The 22,601-nt window shown below is 41.6% G+C and overlaps 1 protein-coding gene across 3 annotated transcripts in view; it reads left to right on the top strand.

Moving 5' to 3' along the window:
• Window positions 1-7,977: 7,977 nt before the first annotated feature.
• The window catches only part of dhx36 (DEAH (Asp-Glu-Ala-His) box polypeptide 36), a 52,033-nt gene continuing 37,409 nt past the window's right edge, over window positions 7,978-22,601 (top strand). The window contains exons 1-13 of one of the 3 annotated variants that reach the window (XM_047822773.1): window positions 7,978-8,086; window positions 8,206-8,482; window positions 11,200-11,339; window positions 11,442-11,673; window positions 11,793-11,831; window positions 11,951-12,121; window positions 12,242-12,321; window positions 15,340-15,414; window positions 15,914-16,080; window positions 17,481-17,562; window positions 18,285-18,425; window positions 18,652-18,757; window positions 22,317-22,404. In XM_047822773.1, the coding sequence (XP_047678729.1) occupies window positions 8,258-8,482; window positions 11,200-11,339; window positions 11,442-11,673; window positions 11,793-11,831; window positions 11,951-12,121; window positions 12,242-12,321; window positions 15,340-15,414; window positions 15,914-16,080; window positions 17,481-17,562; window positions 18,285-18,425; window positions 18,652-18,757; window positions 22,317-22,404 (1,546 nt within the window). In that variant the 5' untranslated portion in view covers window positions 7,978-8,086; window positions 8,206-8,257. Of the gene's footprint in view, window positions 8,483-11,199; window positions 11,340-11,441; window positions 11,674-11,792; window positions 11,832-11,950; window positions 12,122-12,241; window positions 12,322-15,339; window positions 15,415-15,913; window positions 16,081-17,480; window positions 17,563-18,284; window positions 18,426-18,651; window positions 18,758-22,316; window positions 22,405-22,601 lie in introns of all 3 variants that reach the window. The other 2 variants (XM_047822774.1, XM_047822775.1) reach the window with 2 other exon arrangements.

Below are 22,601 nucleotides of genomic sequence, written 5' to 3'. Positions count from 1 at the left end.
TAAGTGTAAATATTGTTAGTATTCAAGCTCAGGCGCAGGTCATATGGGAACCTGGAATACTAAAAAGTGACTGCGAACTTCAATCACATGATTAGTTTTTACTTGATGAGTCATATTAAGTGTGTGTGTGTGTGTGTGTGTGTGTGTGTGTGTGTGTGTGTGTGTGTGTGTGTGTGTGTGTGTGTGTGTGTAGCTCTGTGCCTATCAGTATTCCAGTTGCCTATCTCTGTGCTCGCTGCTTTGTGTATTTTGTGAATTTATGTTCCTCTCTCTCTATCACACACACACACACACACACACACACACACACACACACACACACACACACACACACACACACAGCCTCACACCTACAGGCTGTTAGATATCAGTGTGATGCTCCATGTACACATCTTTGTTCTTGTGCCAGACCTGCTGTGTGTGAGAGAGAGACTGTTTTCCACCACATTAACATTGCACTGAAGCCATTTACAGAAGAGAGAGCGTTGCATAATTTAACCGTCGATGAAAACACAAACGAATGTTCATTTTCTCGGTCACAAGCACCTTCCCTCCATCCTTATTTATTTATATATATATTTATATATTTTCACTCCTGTGCTCTGGCCAAAAGCGATACGCTCATGACCACCGGGTACCATTTCATAGCTATGAATATTCATGTGATTGGATGGAAATGATCGTGGAAGATAACGCTTCCTGCCATCTGCTATCCTCTACTCACTCCGCTATACTTCATACGTCATCTTTATAAAAATGTGAAAAAGGAAATCAAATATTCACCACTTCAAGCGCTAATGCTTAAGACGCCAGGTTATCGATCCATATGTAAGCTGGGTTTATGCAGACCCTTAAAAAAAAAAAAAAAACTAATTTGCTTTTTATTTTAAAGTGAGCTTCTACACTTTTCAAGCAGTAAGAAGAATATGCTCATTCAATTTGTTTGCAGATAAGAAATCATACCATTTTGTCTTTTTATTGATTAATTGATCGATTTAACAAATCACTTGTATTAGTTGGGTCCTTGTATAGGAGAAAGACAACATGATCTTCTTCAGAACCACAATGTTTGTAAAAAATAAATAAATAAATAAATAATAAAATATTCCTGAATAGAATATTTAATGTTGAGGACCATCTAAGATACATGCTATTTCCTGTTAGCGCTTATGTTATAGCAACAATAAACTGTTCTTCCCTCACTAGAATCTTGTAGCATGTTGTAGTTTTTTTCCCCCCACAAACCAAAAAGCAGAACCTTCTCTATCCTTTGCTGTGCTGGGAAACTTCACAAAGCACTATGAGACTGTTACAAAGCCTCCTTCCATAAATGTTCCAGAAAAAAAAACATCACCACATCAGTGATTGTATGTTTTACCTCAGAAAAAGAAAAAAAAAAAACAACAACAACAACAGCAGCACCAAAACGCTATAAAAATCCATTTATTAGACTATACAGAGCATCCGCGATATAAATCCCTGAGTATAATCTGTTACTATGGAAACAATCATTTATCAGAATGTGTGTGTTAATACAGTATAAACCTGTAGCTCATGTTACAGTCGGAGCTACTGTCTTATACGCACAGATATATGAAATGAAAGCATGTTAAGCGTATGATTAACTGTATGATTTATTTATTTTAGCAATTAGCTTTTTTTTATTATTCCAGGAAATACTGCAATTAGAGTTTTCCTACTGAACTGTGAGGAATTTCAAGAACTGTAATATGTAGGAGTCAGAGGTGTGTGTGTGTGTGTGTGTGTGTGTGTGTGTGTGTGTGTGTGTGTGTGTGTGTGTGTGTGTGTGTAGTAATTTATGCCTAAGGGTGAAAAAAAATTACATAACGGTATCCAGATAAAAAAAGAAAAGAAAGAGCTTTACATGAGCGGCAACATGAAGGCATTTATGTATTTCTATTCTTCCCGTGTCACTTATCACCATTTATTTAAATTTTAAGCTTTTAATACATAAAGTAGGACAGTATTAGCATAACTGCTCATTTTCAACTGAAGCACAGAAGCCTAAAAGCTTAAAGTTTACAGATCACTCTGCATCTGCAACTGATTATATTCAGTGCTTTATTTCAGCATGTATGAGGATCGAGGAGGAGAAAATCCTCCAGGTCAGTCAGAGAGGAGCTGGCATTTTAACAGCCACAGGATATGTGTGTGTGTGTGTGCGTGTGTGTGTGTGTGTGTGTGTGTGTGTGTGTGTGTGTGTGTGTGTGTGTGTGTGTGTGTGTGCGTGTGTGTGTGCGTGTGTGTGCGTGTGTGTGTGTGTGCGTACGTGTAAGAGAGAGCGAGAGAGAGAGAGAGAGAGAGAGAGAGAGAGAGAGAGAGAGAGAGAGAGAGAGAGAGACATATGGGATTTGGCCATCTTATGTATCCAGAATACATGGTTTATAATGACTCTGTCTCTCTGTCTGTCTTTCTATCTTTCTCTCTCTTTAACACTCTGTCTCTCTTTGTCTGTGTCTCTATCTCTTTCTGTCTGTTTGTCTATCTCTTGCAATCTATCTATCTGTCTGTCTGTCCATCTCTCTCGATCTGTCTCTCTCACTTTCTCTTTCTGTCTGTCTCTGCCTGCCTGCCTATCTGTCTGCCTGTCTCTCTCTCTCTCTCTCTCTCTCTCTCTCTCTCTCTCTCTCTCTTTCACACACCTGCTCCATATTCTCCTCCATATTTTATTTCCTTTTTATATAAATATTTCCTTTTATTTCCTTAAATTCATTCATTCATTCATTCATTCATTTTCTACCGCTTTATCCGAACTACCTCGGGTCACGGGGAGCCTGTGCCTATCTCAGGCGTCATCGGGCATCGAGGCAGGATACACCCTGGATGGAGTGCCAACCCATCGCAGGGCACTATTTCCTTAAATATTTCTTTTTATTTCCTCTCTTTCAGAACCTGACTTCCGCACTTCTTTCTATTCATATTTCATAATTGCAATTGAGTTCAAGTAAAAAATAAATAAATAAATCACAGATTCGTCTCAGTGCCTCAGTCTCATTGTTTCTTGTACAGATGTACAATTTTACAACAGCAGCCATCAGATAAAAGGTAGACGCACGGCAGGTCATTATATAGAAACACTTACCAACAAGGAGCCGGAAACAAGGAGAAGATATTTATTATCTTGCAGACGACTCTAACAGAACCATTACAGCGCTTTTATATCAACATGGCATTCTGATATCTTTGCTGAACATAACAACACTTTCCCTGCTGTAATGGAAACAGGAAGAACATGTCTGTCTGTCTCATAGTCAAACAGCTCTACGATATCACATTGATTAGTTTAGTCTCAAAATTTAATTGTATCACTTAGGTTTTAATTCCTAATAAAGAATTCCTGACACCAGAAAACTTCACATAACCACAGCTCTAATGACTATTATAATTTGTAGCCTAGTCCACCATTAGTTCACTGTAAATCCTCCCATTTTTTTCATTTTTTAGCTCATTGTGATTAAAACTTCCCTGCTAATGAGGGTGTATTTAGCCTACTTTTAAGGCCGGGAAGAACCAGTGACACAGCCATTGTAGCAGCAGGTAGCAGCAATCAACAGTGATTAGCAGTAGTTAACAGTGACTAGCATTAGATAGCAGTGGTTATCAGCAGTTAACAGTGACTAGCAGCAGTTAGCAATGCTTAGCAGCGATTACCAGCAGTTAACAGTGACTAGCAGCAGTTAAAATGATTAGAAGCAGTTAACAGTGACTAGCATTAGTTAGCAGCAAGTATTAGCAGTTAACAGTGACTAGCAGCAGTTAAAAAATGATTATCAGCACTACATAGAGACTAGCATTAGTTAGCAGAAATTATTAGCATTTAACAGTGACTAGCAGCAGTTAAAAATTATTAGAAGCAGTTAACAATGACTAGCATTAATTAGCAGCAAGTATTAGCAGTTAACAGTGACTAGCAGCAGTTAAAAAATGATTATCAGCACTACATAGAGACTAGCATTAGTTAGCAGAAATTATTAGCATTTAACAGTGACTAGCAGCAGTTAAAAATGATTAGAAGCACTACACAGATACTAGCAGCAGTTAGAAATGATTAGCAGCATTTAGCCATGACTAGCAGCAATTAGCAACAAAATTAACAGGGACTAGCAGTGATAAGAAGCAGTAAACATTTCTCTTACATTCTTTTGCATTAGATTATATCCGTAAGGCAAATAGCCTCATAACACTGTAATATCCATTACTGATAAGTAAAACGCCAAATACTTTTTTACTCTTTCATTTTAATATCGTTGTGAATGTTTGAGTCCTATTTCTATTGTATTTATACCGAATTTTAAACAATAGGTTTGGTGTTATTGCTTTTCTCCAATACTGAGAGTTAGAGATTTCTTCCTTCAGATAAAATGAAAACAGAGGTCATTCTTGCAGAAACGTTCAGCTCTAAAGGCCATGGTCCCTCCAGGAAGCCCGGTTCTCACACCGGCAACTTTTTAATCTTTCCATAACCTTTCTCACCCAGATTCTTACCCACAGAATCTGAATTAACTTTTTATACAGAGAAGAATAGATGCTTTTTCTTTTTTTTTTAAATGAATTTAAAAACTTCATAACATTTGCTTGGCACAAGAGAGGGGGAAAATCTTATATCTTGGCATGTCATAGTTTGCAGGATAAATGAAATAGGATGTATTAAATTGCTGTAGTTCCTACACTGTTAACCAGATTTGGAAGTAAATGCATGTATACAGTGCATTATTTTGATGAGGTCTAGTCTGGTCTAATGAAGTCTGATTTCTGGGACATTTGAAACACTCCCCTCATCACTCCATCACTCTATCAGCACCTCATCTGTACATGCCCTTTTAAAACCCCAAATGGGAGAAAAGGAGAGTGAAAAAGGGTGGAAGACGGACCAAGAGATTGACATCGATGGCAATTACTGCACAAGCTCCAGGAAGGAAACGATTCAAACAGGACAGCTTGTCATGTAGCCTGAGCCTAAAGACGGTTCAACAGTGAGGAGAGTGAACGGAACAAAAAACATGACAAGGACAACTGTCAGGCTTTTAACAGCACCACTGAGTCATTTGGCTACAGCGACACACACACAAACACACACTCACACTCAGTTCCTTTACACATTATTACACATTCACTGTACTCAGTAACAGACACACATGAATGCACAAACACTTGAAAAAATCATTTAAACACAGATAACTATTGCAACCACACTAGAACCGTCTTCTAATTTTTATAAATAATAGAATTTCTAGGGGGGCACGGTGGCTTAATGGTTAGCACGTTTGCCTCACACCTCCAAGGTTGGGGGTTCGATTCCCACCTCCGCCTTGTGTGTGTGGAGTTTGCATGTTCTCCCCGTGCCTCGGTGGTTTCCTCCGGGTACTCCGGTTTCCTCCCCCGGTCCAAAGACCTGCATGGTAGGTTGATTGAAATCTCTGGAAAATTGTCCGTAGTGTGTGTGTGAGTGAATGAGAGTGTGTGTGCCTTGCGATGGGTTGGCTCTCCGTCCAGGGTGTATCCTGCCTTGATGCCCAATGACGCCTGAGATACAGTAGGCACAGGCTCCCCGTGACCTGAGAAGTTCGGATAAGCGGTAGAAAATTAATAAATAGAATTTGTTGTTGCCTGTGAACAGCCAAGATGTCTTTTCTACAATTCAGATTAACATCAACAAAAAAACCCTCACAATAAGAATAATAAATAAAGAATTATAAAAACAGACATGGACTTTTTTTTTTACAGATAAAGGACTAAACCACACACACAATTAAACCATAACCAATTATTAATAAAGATCCACAGATGAAAAGCCAGTGTAGTGTTATTTTAAAAAATTTGTGATGCAACTTGCTGAATTCTTCATGAAACTGTGAAATTGCAAGCACAAGAAACTCCTACTAGTGAAATAACATATAGGTATAATGGCTTTCTATAATAGCTGTACTCATGATGCATGCACGTGCAGGGAAGAGAGCTGAATATCAAATGCTTGATTTTGGATAATTTCTGTTATTTGCTAAATCACAAAATCCTGGAGGAATGTGAAACTACATGAACAGATCAGAGCTTGCAAACCTTTAAACAGAGCTGTGAGGTGTGTAGCACTGATACCCAACAGTTCCTCAATATTCTACCAGGATATTTTTAAGCAAAAATCTAGTTTGCCTCTCTCTCTCTCTCTCTCTCTCTCTCTCTCTATATATATATATATATATATATATATATATATATATATATATATATATATATATATATGGCCCAAACACAGATCCGAAATCACATCCACATAAAGCAACCAGATATATTTCTCCATACATGTTATGAAAATTATTAATAACCTATGGTCAGACCTTAGGACAGTGAACATGCACAAAATGATAAGAAATGGGATTGAAATGCTCTGGGAGCGACAGTAGTGGATTCAAACATTGTTGTATTAAAGATCTGATGAATATTTCACAATGCTGTCTTGAGCCTTGCTAAAAAGAAAGCCTTGCTACAACTTCACAGCTTCCCAGAGCTGTCTTTACCTACAGGTCCTGCTGGCTCCTAATTAACACTACTCTCATTCTGGGAGAAAGCCAGTGCTTACAACCACCCAATTAACGCCTGCTACAAGCTCCCGGATTTAACCAATGTGCCAGTGGGGTAAATATGGACCAATTAGAGCTTGAACATCAGGACAAACGCCTGAAGACTTCACACTGAACCCAGACGGGAACAACGGTGGTGTGGAATTATGGCTTTTTCTGTAAGCAGAGCAGACACATGATCACATGCACAGTCATGGGATAGACTGCTGCAGGCTTTTTTTTTTCATAGATATACATAAAAAAAACACAATTAGTCCCTGAGTGTAGAAATTTAGATGAATATTAAAGTGCATTCTCTATAACAGCTACTGCTTCTTTTTTTAATGTTAAAAAGCTCCTTTCCTTCTGAAAAAAGACTTTAAAATGTGCGCTTGTTTCCTGAATTAAAAACTTCCTGAGGTGACACATGACACAGTAGTAGCACTTAGCACTTAACGTGGGCTGTGTTATAATAACAGAAGGGTATAATAAACGTGTCAGAGCATTAGCCTAAGGCACTACATCTATCGCTTGTAATCAATCATGTGAAGTGTGGAGCTCTGCTTTAAGCCACTGAATGAAACCTTCACCACATGGTCTTGTTGTGCTTTGCTCTTTCTTAATGCACTGTGATTGTGAGACGTTATCCTGAGGAAGAGCACGCGCTGACCTTTAAACCGTGAATGTCATCTTCACTGGGAGGAAGCTTTACACAAATCCCTTATGAGCAAGTCAGAGGAGACTGTGGAAAGAAATGGAAAAAGGAAGCAAACAGGAGAGGAACCAGACACAGAAGGGAATCCAACGCCTTTGGGAAACACCAGATGGGATAATCACAATAAACAGACGAATATCACATTTCTTATACAGGTTTTCATCACATATCAACAATACAGTGTACGACATGCCTTGAAATGCATTTTTACTGTCTATGTCATAACAATATAATCACAATAGCATCAAAAATAAAAACAGACCACAAATTAAAACAGAATTTAAGCTATACAGGTAGAAATCTGTAAGACAAATCTATAAGACAATTCAGTGACAAGACAAAATGACTATTATAAATATTATTATTATTAACATAATAATAATAATAATAATAATAATAATAATAATAATAATAACAATAATAATAACAATAATAATAATAATAATAATAATAATAATAATAATAATAATCTATTATAATATTTTAGATTATTATTATTATTATTATTATTATTATTATTATTATTATTATTATTTATTATATTCTTATTATAATTATGTGGCAATGCATAAAAACAAAAAGTACACACAACCCCATCCATTTGTTATTTATTATTCATTAACCTGACAAACTTGTGTTGTTATTTAATCATCAGTTTATGCTAATAAGAATGATGAACCAATCCCGCGTCACCTCGTCATCAAACGTCGCCACAACCCGGAAGCGTCAGCACGCTATTTTTCTGCGCCATGAAGCCGGCTTGTATTTGGTCGATCATGATGCTTTAAGTCTTAAGGCACGTTTTTGGTTTTAAATACCACGTATTTATGTTGCGACCGAAAGTCACGTGTGATAAGACTTGATTCGTATCAAACTCTAACAGTGCCTGTTGTTGTTTATATGCCTGAACTACAGAAAAGGAAGCGGTGTGTTTTGTTATTGTGGTGAATAAGAAGAGTGTTGCGTTATGAGTTGTGGCTACGGGAGAGGAAGAGGAAGGAGAGGAGGAAGAGGAGGAGGAGGAGGAAGAGGAGGAGGAGAACGGTGGAGCTCCGACTGGGAAGCCCGGGATGAGCAGCCTCGAGGCGGCGGAGGTCGGGGGAAACACCCGCCGCACCTGAAGGGCAGAGAGATCGGACTGTGGTACGCCAAGTGGGGGGGAGTGAAGCGTGCAGAGGCCGAGAGGAAGGCGGTGAGTGAGCAGCTTTAATACAGCAGATTTACACACACAGCTTTAATACAGCAGCTTTACACACACAGCTTTAATACAGCAGCTTTACACACACAGCTTTAATACAGCAGATTTACACACACAGCTTTAATACAGCAGATTTACACACACAGCTTTCATACATCAGATTTACACACACAGCTTTAATACAGCAGATTTACACACACAGCTTTCATACATCAGATTTACACACACAGCTTTAATACAGCAGATTTACACACACAGCTTTAATACAGCAGATTTACACACACAGCTTTAATACAGCAGATTTACACACACAGCTTTAATACAGCAGATTTACACACACAGCTTTAATACAGCAGATTTACACACACAGCTTTAATACAGCAGATTTACACACACAGCTTTAATACAGCAGATTTACACACACAGCTTTCATACATCAGATTTACACACACAGCTTTAATACAGCAGATTTACACACACAGCTTTCATACATCAGATTTACACACACAGCTTTAATACAGCAGATTTACACACAGCTTTAATACAGCAGATTTACACACACAGCTTTAATACAGCAGATTTACAGGGCTCTCAAGTTTTGTAGACAGGCAAGAGTGACATTTCCAACCCCCAAGTGGCCCCTTCTCAACAGAAATAAATTAAAAATAAATAAATCCGCCAGGATCAATGACCACATTTTAACCAAATACAAAGTATTTGTTCAATTTCCATTTGTGTGTCTGTGTCTGTCTGTGTCTGTGTCTGTCTGTCTGTGTGTGTGTGTGTGTGTGTGTGTGTGTGTGTGTGTGTGTGTGTGTGTGTGTGTGTGTGTGTGAGCGTGAGAGAGAGATTGTGACTGGTGGTGTTTTACTGTAAGTGTTTGTTGCCTTTTTGGACTCCTTTATCATGTGTAATGTTGCTCCCATATAAAACAGTTCAACACAAGCCCAGACATTTTTAGGGTCATGGTTGAGGACAATGTCCCGTCCAGAGACAAGCTGTTTCGTGTTGAGGTTTTGTTCAAACCAACCATCGAAAATACCCTCTCTAATGAATGTTTTTTTTTTCCATTAGTTGTTGCGTTAAATCTTACCCAGATACAATAGTGCTATTTTCTGATTGGCTATTGTGTAGCCTCTTTTTTTGATTGGCTGATAAGTGTCAGGCTCGACTAAGAACTCCAGGGGAGACGCGCTTGATTCCTGCCCAGTTCCATAGAGACAGAAGTGCGGACAGATACATTTTGGGCGCTGTGGCTTATTAAATATATGATAAATAGTCAAAAAGTTTTTCTGCATGAGAAATACGATGTGTGGTGGGAGAGCGGGAGAAAAGTCCCAAATGCGTGACTGTCACTCTGTGTGTGTGACACGTGACAGCCCTGGATTTACACACACAGCTTTGTCTTCAGAAGGCATGATGTTCCTACTGGCAGGAAACGTGCATATGGCTTTATTTCTGCAGTAGGATTGAAACCTCTTCATCAGTACAACATTTATCAGACTGTATATTTATCATCACACCCTCCAGTGTCACCCAGATGAGGATGAGGGTCCCCTTTGAGTCCGGTTCCTCTCAAGGTTTCTTCCTCTTCCACCTCAGTCACCTCAGACTTATTCATTAGGGATTAATACAAACACATTTAAATAGATCTAATATTAATATTGAAGTTTTGTATTCTATGAATCTTTATAATATTCTTTATAATAACCTTTTGTTCTATGTTTATGTTCCGTAAAGCTGCTTCGAGACAACGTCTGTCGTAAAAAGCGCTATACGAATAAATCTGAATTGAGTTGAAAACATTAGTTGTTCATCCAGATCATGAGATGGCCTCGAATGAACAGACAGAACCGATGTGATCACTTTCTTACAGAATCCACGTGCATCAGGAAACTCATTATTCAGTCCAACTGACGTAAAAAAAAAAAAAAAAGCTCACGTCAAGTGCATTTACATTTACATCATTTATCAAACACCCTTAGCATTCAGAGTGAATTACCATTTATTTCAATTTATACAACTGAACAATTAAGGGTCTTGCTCAGGGCCCCAGCAGTGGCAGCTTGGTGGACCTGGGATTCAAACCCATGACCTTCCGTTCAGTATTCCAACGCCTTAAACAGTAAGCTCATCTCATGTTTGTACAACTGAGCAATTGAGGGTTAAGGGGCTTCAACCCCCCCCCCCACACACACACACACAGAGCTACATAAACAACATGATATACACACAAGCACACTGCTGCACAAACACTGTAATACACACACACACACACACAGTATTGTGTTTCATATTGAAATATTTTGCATTCAGTTCCTCAGGGGCCCAGCAGTGGTAGCTTGGAGGACCTGGGATTCAAACCCATGACCTTCCGTTCATGTTTATACAACTGACAAATTGAGGTTTAAGGGCCTTGCACAGGGGCCCAAAAGTGGCAGCTTAGTGGACCTGGGATCAAACTTACAACCTTCCGATTAGTAGCCCGACACCTTAACCACCATGCTATCGTTACAAAACTGATCCAAATGCAGACTTCTTAATCATATAATCTTATAAACTTGTAGCTAATGAATCCCATCGCTTTCTTGATGAACACCAGTCTAGTATCCAGCGTTCTGCTTGTTCTCAATGGATATCTCAATATGAATATCTATGTGGGATCCAGTCAGAGAAAAATAAACCGTATATTTTTCCATGTCTGTCCTTAGAGAGCCGTAGTGCAGATGGACGAGTCGAGAGAGCAGCACATCACACAACTGCTGAATTCGGTCCAGAGAGAACCGTCTCGTGACTACGGGCCGTCCGTCCCTCCGCACCGGCAGGTGAAGCCGGAACCGAGCGGCCACAGGTGAGCTCGCTTGTTGATTATCTTCCTCTAACGTCCAGTTGTGTCATTCCTCACTGCTTTACTAATTCTACCTGACTGCATGGCTTCCTCTTTAACTCTTAGCTACTTCGATGGTGACGGCCCTTCAGAAGAGCCGCAGAAAACGGTGAAAGTGGCTAAAATCGAGGCGGTGAAGGAAGAGGACGTGGAGATAAAGCCTGAGATAAAGCAGGAGCACGTCGATCGAGATCTGGAGTACCTGGTGCAGGAGATCGGTCGAAAGCCTTCGCTGGATGAAGAGCTGAAAAGTGACCTTCAGGACAAAAGACAGAACTCAAAATATCTGGAAATGCTGGTGAGAGACACGTAGAGATGGCATGATTTCAGTTATTCGTTTATTTGCTTTTTATCTTTTTCTGTCGGATAATAAACCACCGATGAGCTGTGTTTGACCCGTGGTCCTTCTCCTTCCAGACGTTTCGAGAGAAGCTGCCTTCCTACAGCATGAGAGAGGTGCGGTGTACGTATAACAGATGTGAAATGATGTCTAAAAGTAAAGTACATCATGTTAAAGAATCGAGAATAAAAGGGTGTGTGTGTGTGTGTGTGTGTGTGTGTGTGTGTGTGTGTAGGAGTTGGTGAAGCTGATTCAGGCCAATCTGGTGGTGGTGGTGAGCGGAGAAACCGGTTGTGGCAAAACCACGCAGGTGACTCAGTTCATCCTGGACCACTACATCCAGCGTGGCATGGGCTCGCTCTGCAGGGTGGTGTGCACACAGCCGCGACGCATCAGCGCCATCTCGGTGTGTGTGAGATCAGCCAGCTCGTATCACGTGGCTCAGATCGACGTCCACGATACGTCATTAAAGACGTCGTCGTTACTGCATTAAAAATGTTGTGACAAACACGTGATGTGTGCGCAGGTTGCCGAGAGGGTGGCGGCAGAGAGGGCGGAGTCTGTGGGAGAGGGGAAGTCCTGTGGATATCAGATCCGTCTGCAGAGGTGAGCATTTCAAATCATACTCGTAGATAATTTTCAGGGCTTTAAATGGTGTTTGTTTGTTCAATATGATTACAGCAGAGAACTCTGCAATGAGTTCAGAGAGAGAGAGGGAGAAGAAGAATAAGAGACTGAGAGAGAGAGATGGGGAAGGAGGGGTGGAAGGAGGAGAGAGAGAGGGAGAAGAAGAAGAGACTGAGAGAGAGAGAGATGGGGAAGGAGGGGTGGAAGGAGGAGAAAGAGAGAGAGGGAGAAGAAGAAGAAGAAAGAGACGAGAGGAAGAGAGGGGAAGGAGGGGTGGAGGAGTAGGAGGAGAGAGAGAGGGAGAGAAGAAGAAGAAGAGATGGGGAAGGAGGGGTGGAAGGAGGAGAGAGAGAGAGAGTGAGAAGAAGAAGAGACTGAGGGAGAGAGAGATGGGGGAAGGAGGGGTGTAAGGTGTAGAATGAGTGTGAGGGAGGGAGAAGAAGAGACAGAGAGAGAGATGGGGAAGGAGGGGTGGAAGGAGGAGAGAGAGAGAGATGGGGAAGGAGGGGTGGAAGGAGGAGAAAGAGAGAGAGAGAGAGAGGGAGAAGAAGAAGAAGAAGAAGAAGAGAAAGAGAGAGAGAGATGGGGAAGGAGGGGTGGAAGGAGGAGAGAGAGAGAGAGGGAGGGAGAAGAAGAAGAGACAGAGAGAGAGAGATGGGGAAGGAGGGGTGGAAGGAGGAGAAAGAGAGAGAGAGAGAGAGAGAGAGAGAGGGAGGGAGGGAGAAGAAGAAGAAGAGACAGAGAGAGAGAGACGGGGAAGGAGGGGTAGAGAGAGAGAGAGAGAGAGAGAGAGAGAGAGAGAGAGAGAGAGAGAGAAGGACGGAAGGAGGAGAGAGAGGGGGGGGAAGGAGGAGAGTGTAAGATGGAAGGGGAGGAGGGAGAGGGGGAGAAGGAAAGAGAGAATGTGAGTGAAAAGAGTAAGGGAGAAGGAGAAGATGAAGAGAGTGTAAGAGAAGCAGAAAGGGAAAGAGGAAGAAAGGCTAAATGAGTTTTGAGAGGGGGGGAGGGGGAGAGATCAGCAGTGTGTGTATGAATACAGTTGTAGTGTTTGTGAGGTGTCACACTAATGCAGTAAATAAAGCATGGAAGCAAAACTGTGTAAAATAGTTTAATATGAAACAATACTGTGTGTGTGTGTGTGTGTGTGTGTGTGTGTGTGTGTGTGTGTGTGTGTGTGTGTGTGTGTGTGTGTGTGTGTGTGTGTGTGTGTGTGTGTGTGGTGAAAGTATTAGTGTTTGTGCAGCAGTGTGCTTGTGTATATCATGTTGTTTATGTAGCAGTGTGTATAATTGTGCATGTTGAGTGTGTGTATCATTGTGTGTATGTATATATCATGGTGTTTGTGTAGCTGTGTGTGTGTGCATGTATCATGGTGTTTGTTTGTGTAGCTGTGTGTGTATCATTGTGTGTGTGTATCATGGTGTTTGTGTAACTGTGTGTGTATCATTGTGTGTGTGTATCATGGTGTTTGTGTAGCTGTGTGTATCATGGTGTTTGTGTAGCTGTGTGTGTATCATGGTGTTTGTGTAGCTGTGTGTGTATCATTGTGTGTGTGTATCATGGTGTTAGTGTAGCTGTGTGTGTATCATGGTGTTTGTGTAGCTGTGTGTGTATCATTGTGTGTGTGTATCATGGTGTTTGTGTAGCTGTGTGTATCATGGTGTTTGTGTAGCTGTGTGTGTATCATGGTGTTTGTGTAGCAGTGTGTATATCATGGTGTTAGTGTAGCTGTGTGTGTATCATGGTGTTAGTGTAGCTGTGTGTGTATCATGGTGTTTGTGTAGCTGTGTGTGTATCATTGTGTGTGTGTAGCTGTGTGTGTATCATGGTGTTTGTGTAGCTGTGTGTGTATCATGGTGTTAGTGTAGCTGTGTGTGTATCATGGTGTTAGTGTAGCTGTGTGTGTATCATGGTGTTAGTGTAGCTGTGTGTGTATCATGGTGTTAGTGTAGCTGTGTGTGTATCATGGTGTTAGTGTAGCTGTGTGTGTATCATGGTGTTAGTGTAGCTGTGTGTGTATCATGGTGTTAGTGTAGCTGTGTGTGTATCATGGTGTTTGTGTAGCTGTGTGTGTATCATTGTGTGTGTGTATCATGGTGTTTGTGTAGCTGTGTGTGTATCATTGTGTGTGTATGTATCATGGTGTTTGTTTGTGTAGCTGTGTGTGTATCATTGTGTGTGTGTGTATCATGGTGTTAGTGTAGCTGTGTGTGTATCATTGTGTGTGTGTATCATGGTGTTTGTGTAGCTGTGTGTGTATCATTGTGTGTGTATGTATCATGGTGTTTGTTTGTGTAGCTGTGTGTGTATCATTGTGTGTGTGTGTATCATGGTGTTAGTGTAGCTGTGTGTGTATCATTGTGTGTGTGTATCATGGTGTTAGTGTAGCTGTGTGTGTATCATTGTGTGTGTATGTATCATGGTGTTTGTTTGTGTAGCTGTGTGTGTATCATTGTGTGTGTGTATCATGGTGTTAGTGTAACTGTGTGTGTGTATCATTGTGTGTGTGTGTGTGTGTATCATGGTGTTAGTGTAGCTGTGTGTATATCATTGTGTGTGTGTGTGTGTGTGTGTGTGTGTGTGTGTGTGTGAGTTCCTTCCCCCTATAGTGAGGCAGGTTTTGTACTCAGTGTGCAGTGTTGTGTTTTGCTCTGTAATAAATTCTGCTGCTGCAGTGAGACTGAACCGCGGAGGGAAAATTGAATCGAATCCTTCTCTCCCTTCTTCTTCTGTCGCTCCTATCAGTTTATGGAGCTCTTTATAGAGTTAGAACTTCTGAGTAGTTTTCGGTTCTGCGTCTCTTCTCCTCCGCAGTGTGTGTGAGATGTAACACGTTGTGATGTGCAGCCAGCCGAGTCCTTGTTTCTGTAATAAACCTTTTTGTGATGTTGTGCGAACATGTTCTGATGAAGACTTGTAATAAAACGTTGTCGTTTTCCCGCTTTACGTCACGACGCCGGGCTGTGTGCTCATCATCCTCCGGGCGCTGCCATCCAGCCGGTTGCCACGGAAACAAGGCTCGGTGCTGTATTGTACGACGGGAATTATTCTTCAGTGGCTGCGCTCGGATCCGTAAGTGTTCTCCTTTCTCTGAAACTTATTTACATCACCATGTGTCTGGTGTATCGGATTATGTGCACACACTCGTTTAAACACACACCCGTAACCTTAGAGTAAATAATGACAACAATAAAACACACACACACACACACACACACACACACACACACATTGGTGTTAACTTCTGTTTATAGAGATACTACAAGGCTCCTCATTGTTTCTCTGGTTTCATTTAATGGCCTAAAGAGAGACAAATGATCTGCAGTTGCTTTTGTGTGCCTGGTATATTATGTTGTGCGCACACACACACACACACACACAGTGCACTAGCAGAGTATACGCAGTGCTCACATCACCATGTAGTTTCTGGCATTAGTAGTTTTTTCTGCCTGCATGTGCTCTCTCTCTTTCTCTCTCTCTCTCTCTCTCTCTCTCTCTCTCTCACACACACACACACACACACACACACACACACACACACACACTCCTGTCATGTGCTTGTGTACTCCAGGTGTTTATCCAGCATCAGTCATCTGGTTCTAGATGAGATCCACGAGCGCAGTCTGCACTCAGACGTCCTCCTCACCATCGTGAAGGATCTCCTGAGGTACAGAGACGACCTCAGGGTCGTGCTCATGAGCGCCACGCTCAACGCCGACAAGTTCAGCAAGTACTTCGGTGAGACCGCATTCTCCTGAAACGTCACACACAGTTTGTCTTTATTACTATTTATCTCATTTAACAGATTTAATCCCCCTGTATACTCTCCTTGGTGATGCTTTACCTGGTTACCATGGTAATGGTGCACCAGCTTGTCTGTCTGTCTGTCTGTCTGTCTATCTATCTATCTAATCTATCTAATCTATCTAATCTATCTATCTAATCTATCTATCTAATCTATCTATCTATCTAATCTATCTATCAATCATTTTTTGGAACCTAAAAAGAAAAGATTCTTTTAAAATGTCTTGAATTTTGTGATTCAGAACTATCTGAATTATTGGTATTGAGGCCAGAATAAAAAAAAATCGTTCAAATAAACTCTCAAATTTATCATTTTTATTTCTAACTTTTATTTTTATATAAACACAGTGCGTGTGGATTCGCCTAAATCAGGGGTCGGCAACCTTAAACACTCAGAGCCATTTGGACCCGTTTCCCACAAAAAAAACACAGGGAGCCACAAAACCCATTTGACATCTACAATGAAGATAACACTGCATACAGTATATCGTTTTTTTACCTTTATGGAAAGTGTAGAAAAAACTGTAGTGTGTTGCATTCATGAAATCAATGAACTGCTACCGAGTAAACGAAATTTTATTTCTGCAGGCAAACAAAAATATTTTTAACAGATTGAACTAACCTTAACAAAAAAACCTGCGTCAAACCAAAAATGCGTCTGCTTCTGTGTGTCGGATTTCGCAAGTCGGCAGTTATGACGCATATTTTGAGCGAAAAAAAAAATAAACACTGTTTATTTTAATGTTACAAGAGCATCATAAACTTTAGAATTTAGAATGACATAAAAAAAAAACTAACTAAAATAAAAAAAATTTTAATTAAAAATATATTTTCCAAATCTACAGGGAGCCGCAGCAGAGGGATGAAAGAGCCACTTACGGCTCCAGAGCCGCGGGTTGCCGACCCCTGGCCTAAACTCTTGCAGACGTCACGAGTTCTAGCATTTTCAGTTCCGGTCAGGTTTTATTTGTGCGGAGCTTTTAACGTCGTCCGTCGGCTTTATAGAGATTCCACTTCTAATTAAACTCAGAATTAAACTGACTTTATATTTATATAAATATTCTCCAGCGTAGAGAAATGAAAGGAGTCCCATGCGGCGTGGAATCTTTCTGTCCAGCTGTCACGCAGTGCAGCGTCGTCTAACGACGAATTAGACTCTGATTGATGAGATTGGATCAGCGTGAACGTCTCCGTCTTTCCCATCAGCGCCGAAGCGTCTCTGCGGGACATCAAAGAAAGTTAACGATCCGATCGATCCCACGACGGAGAAGCCGAGCATCAAACGGAGCAAACCTCTAAATAACGCTGTGTTCTTTTCTCTGATCTGCACACAGATCACTGCCCCATGATCCACATCCCGGGTCACACCTTTCCTGTGAAGGAGTACCTGCTGGAGGACGTGGTGGAGATGCTCAGGTGAGTTCCTGTCCGTTCTCCTGAGGAGTCAATCCCTCTTGCCTGATTCTTAGCTGATGCTTTTCTGGCTAATGATTTTTTTGTTCCTTTTTACACGACACCAGTTTACCAACAATGAACGTTTTTAATATAAAGTTTGATCTCTGCTCATCACATGACCAGTTTATTTGTGTAAACAAAATATATATCAGGGGGCACGGGGGCTTAGTGGTTAGCACGTTCGCCTCACACTTCCAGGGTTGGGGGTTCGATTCCCGCCTCCTCCTTGTGTGTGTGGAGTTTGCATGTTCTCCCCGTGCCTCGGGGGTTTCCTCCGGGTACTCCGGTTTCCTCCCCCGGTCCAAAGACATGCATGGTAGGTTGATTGGCATCTCTGGAAAATTGTCCGTAGTGTGTGAGTGAATGAGAGTGTGTGTGTGCCCTGTGATGGGTTGGCACTCCGTCCAGGGTGTATCCTGCCTCGATGCCCGATGACGCCTGAGATAGACACAGGCTCCCCGTGACCCGAGAAGTTCAGATAAGCGGTAGAAAATGAATGAATGAATGAATGAATGAAAGTATATATTGTGTAAACAAATCGTATGGACCTTTGTTTTCTTTGTGTGAGAGTTTTAGACAGCAGTTTATGTATGAAGGTGAAGATGGCTGAGTTTGTGTACATCCTGTGGGACCGAGGTTCAGGCGTGTGTTTAATGACCTGTGTGTCTCCATCCGGGTCGCAGGTTCCGGCCGCAGCAGCAGGATCGACGTCCACGCTTCAGGAGAGGATTCATGAACGGACAGAACGTACGGCCCGAGAAGCAGGAGAAGGAATCGGAGTACAAGGAGAGCTGGCCGTGTTTCGCTCGCACGCTCAGAGACAGGTTCAACTCACACACACGCGCGCACACACACACACACACACACACACACACACACACACACTCTCAAACACACACTCCCTGCAGAATGAAGCCAGAGAAGGACAGGTGATGGTGCGAGTTCAGCGCTTCTCTGAGGATATGTTGAGTGTGACAGGGTGTAACAGCATCGCTCTCGTCTCACACGCCTCCTTCTGCTCTCACCTCTTTGCCTCGCTCTGATTGGCAGGTTTTCTGACAGTACCATCGACACCCTGGAGATGATGGACGAGGACGACAAGATCAACCTGGAGCTGATCGTAGCGCTCATCCGCCACATAGTGCTGAACGAAGACGTGAGTGTGTGTGTGTGTGTGTGTATAATCGAGTATTTGTGTGTGTATATATACTGTGTGTGTGTGAGAGAGTGAGTGATGGATTTGGCCAGCACTGAGGCAGATGGCACAGCTTTGAGCTCTAATAAAGCACAAACACTTTGGCATGAGATGGATGTTAATCATCCAGTTCAACAGATGCTCCATCATTCCCTCTCCTCTCCTCTCTGCATATCTCCTCTCTTCATCATCACTTCCCATTTTCTTCCTCATCTGATCTTCATCTCTTCTCTTTCTCTTCTGTTCTCTTCCTCATCTCTTGTTCATCTTTTCTTCATCATGTTCTCTTCCTCATCTCCGCTCGTGTGTGTGTGTGTGTGTGTGTGTGTGTGTGTTCCACACAGCATCTTGTGGAATTTTCAGACATTCTGCTAATTACGTTTAGAGTTCCAGTTTCATTGTGTGTGTGTCGTGCCTTGCGAGGACACCAGCCTCGTGTGCCTTGCGAGGACACCAGCCTCGTGTGCCTTGCGAGGACACCAGCCTCGTGTGCCTTGCGAGGACACCAGCCTCGTGTGCCTTGCGAGGACACCAGCCTCGTGTGCCTTGCGAGGACACCAGCCTCGTGTGCCTTGCGAGGACACCAGCCTCGTGTGCCTTGCGAGGACACCAGCCTCGTGTGCCTTGCGAGGACACCAGCCTCGTGTGCCTTGCGAGGACTTCAGAGCCCGCTGGCTGTTTACTTTCTGATGTTTGCACTGATAGCTTAAAGATTACTTTTTCTCCTCTGTAGCTTGTTCCTGTGCTGTGAGACTCAACAGAACAGTCTGAGAGTGTTCACATGTACAGCTGCTGTTAAATAAGACAAGTTTACCTCACAACTTATTTACACCTTTATGGTACAACATAAAAAAGTTGGAGGTCTGTTTATTTTTTTTTAATCGTTCCCCCAATTTTCTGTCTAATTTGGTCAAGGATGAAGGGATGAATTTACATAACAGCTAGTTCTACTTCAACTCCTATGAACTCCTATAACCTACTAATGATATAGAGATAATGGAAGATAATTTAGAGCTAAGTGTGTGTGTGTGTGCGCGTGTGTGCGCGCACGCGTGTGCGTGTGTGTGTTAGTTCGGCTACAATCTCTTTAACAAGCTTCCAGAAGCTCAGGTCAGAACCTTGTAGTTCTGAGACACTAATAACAAAGATTGTAGGTGAAAAAGCACTGACCTTTATTACAGCAAGGGAGGAAGAGAGAGCAGGCGTGAGAGGGGGAGAGAAAAGTAGGACTGACAACCAGAGAGAGAGAGAGAGAAAGAGACAGACAGACATACATGTGGTGGGCAAATCGAGTGAGATCTGATTGGCTGTGACGGCACGATGACACGCTGTGATGCACCCCATCTGTGGTTCATTAAGAATCAGGGCCATGAAATGACACGAGATCACAAATCATTTACAGTTATGTGTTTAATGTATGTGCTGAAGATTAGCCAGCATGTGACTCTCTCTCTCTCTCTCTCTCTCTCTCTCTCTCTCTCTCTCTCTCTCGCTTTCCCTTAATTAAATCTGTAGTGACTGAGTCAGTGGGGCTTTTTAATATCAGGAACTTTTCACGAGTCAGATAAATTTGGGTCTGCTGTGAACCACCTTCTCACTCGTTCATTTTTCTCACCTCGTCCTTCTCTGTTTAAATACGTCCGATATCTGCTGGAAAGTCGGCAAGTTGCTAAATACAGGACCCGAGCAGACCTTAACACACACACACACACACACACACACACACACACACACACATCACGAGAGCTTATCATTCGTTTGCTTTAGCGCTTAGAGTGACTACAGTTTAACGAGTCCCAGACTGCATCGGTTGAGAACGCGAGAACAGAAAGGTGTCGGGTTTCCACGGTTTTCCGGTCTTTACCAGTCCGGTTTGGATGATCCCGTTGTTGCCTTGGCGTCAGGAGTGGATCCTGATGTGGTCGTCTGCTCTTGTAGCTCATCTGTTCTGTATCCTTCCTGTGAGGATGAAGCAGTCTAGCTGTTCTCCTCTGACCTCTTTTATCCACAAGGCGCTTCTGACTGCTCACTGGATGCTTTTTGTGTTTGCACCAGTTTGTGTAGGGACTATTTAAAGCTGAAAAGGGAGTCGAGCTAATGCTCGCTGTCAAGCGCTTACAGCACGTGTGTGTCTGTGTGTAGTTGGACACTCATAAGCACCTGTATGTGTATAGTTATAAATGTGTGTATGGGTAGTTGACAAATGACCAAGAAAAAGTACTTTTTTTGGAAAGCATAACTTTTTTAAGAAAAAATACATATATTTGTGGAGTATGAAAACTGCAGTTTCAGAACATAGTACTGGTCACTCATTTTGTCAAGGACTTCACATATTTTTTTCACTTTTTCACTCAACAATACTGTAAATGTGTCCTATGGTGTGACATTTAAAAAGTACTCAGAAATTATATTAAATAACATAAAATAAATACTTGAGACAGAATTGTTCACATTATTAAAACATTATTTTCTTAAAGTGATATTTATTTTACATGAAAGTACTAATTAGAATCATTTTCACCATGAATAGATGAACTTTTCCCTGTGGGGTGTCACACCGAAGGACAAAAAAACTTAACAACTTCAGTGGTCTTAAAACATAGTTAAATATTTAAACAATTCTGAGAGAAATACTTACCATGTGCACTTCTCATGGCCTTCATAGGGGTCTTCAGTCACATGACCTTGAGTGGGGTCTTTCAATTAAATGTAGTTGTCCATGATTTTGCCCAAATTAAAATGAGGTTTTTGCATAACACCAAAGGACATTTTTTTCTGTGACAAACTTTATGAAATTCCTACACTTTTAGAAATGTATGTATATGAAAAGTGATGGCCACTTAGTGAAATAGACACTTGCACAATTATGCCAGGAGTGTTCATTAAGATTTTTAAACATTATTTTCGTTATTTATAAAATGTAATATTTATGAAATAATGTTGTCTACCGTCACACCATAGGACAATTTTGAGATTTGGCTCAAAGTTCTAAAAAAAACTAACAATAACTTTGGTATTAAAACAACAAATTCATATAAAACGAGAAAATGTTTAACCATTTACTGTATTCTAAATTATGAAAATGTGAAATAAATTATGTTTTATCTTCCGTGACAGTGAAAAAGCCATGTCACGTCAACTACCCGTATGTACTGTATGTAGTTGAATATATGTGTGTGTGTGTGTGTGTGTGTGTGTGTAGTTGTACACTCATAAGCACCTGTATATGTGTAGTTGTACACCCGTGTGTGTGTGTAGTTGCACACTCATAAGCTTGTGTTTGTGTATGTGTGTGTATTTGTACACTCATGAGTGTGTGTATGTGTGTGTGTAGTTGTACACATAAGCTTGTGTGTGTATGTGTTTGTAGCTGTACACTCATGAGTGTGTGTGTGTGTGTATGTGTGTAGTTGTACACATAAGCTTGTGTGTGTGTTTGTAGCTGTACACTCATGAGTGTGTGTGTGTGTGTGTGTGTGTGTGGTTGCACACTCAAGCTCCTTTGCCTGTGTGTTCTAAGGATGGAGCCATCTTGGTGTTCCTGCCTGGCTGGGACAACATCAGCAGCCTGAATGACCTGCTCCTGGCTGACCAGATGTTTAAATCTGGTAAGTTTCTCCTCTCTCTGTCTCAGTCCACCACTACATCAACTTCCTCATCTTCCTCCTCGTCCTCCTCCTCCTCCTCCTCAGTGTAGCTCCTCTCACTTTGTTTTGTATTTGGAGAAATGTGCAGGTGTTTAGTGTGTAATAAAAGCATATATGTGTCTGGAATAAACAGTCTGTTCTCATCACTGTGCTGTCCA

This window comes from Tachysurus fulvidraco, chromosome 13, assembly GCF_022655615.1.
Source record: "Tachysurus fulvidraco isolate hzauxx_2018 chromosome 13, HZAU_PFXX_2.0, whole genome shotgun sequence".
NCBI classification, from domain to species: domain Eukaryota; kingdom Metazoa; phylum Chordata; class Actinopteri; order Siluriformes; family Bagridae; genus Tachysurus; species Tachysurus fulvidraco.
Note: the sequence above shows the minus strand (reverse complement) of the source record. Positions and strands in the feature narration are given on the sequence as shown.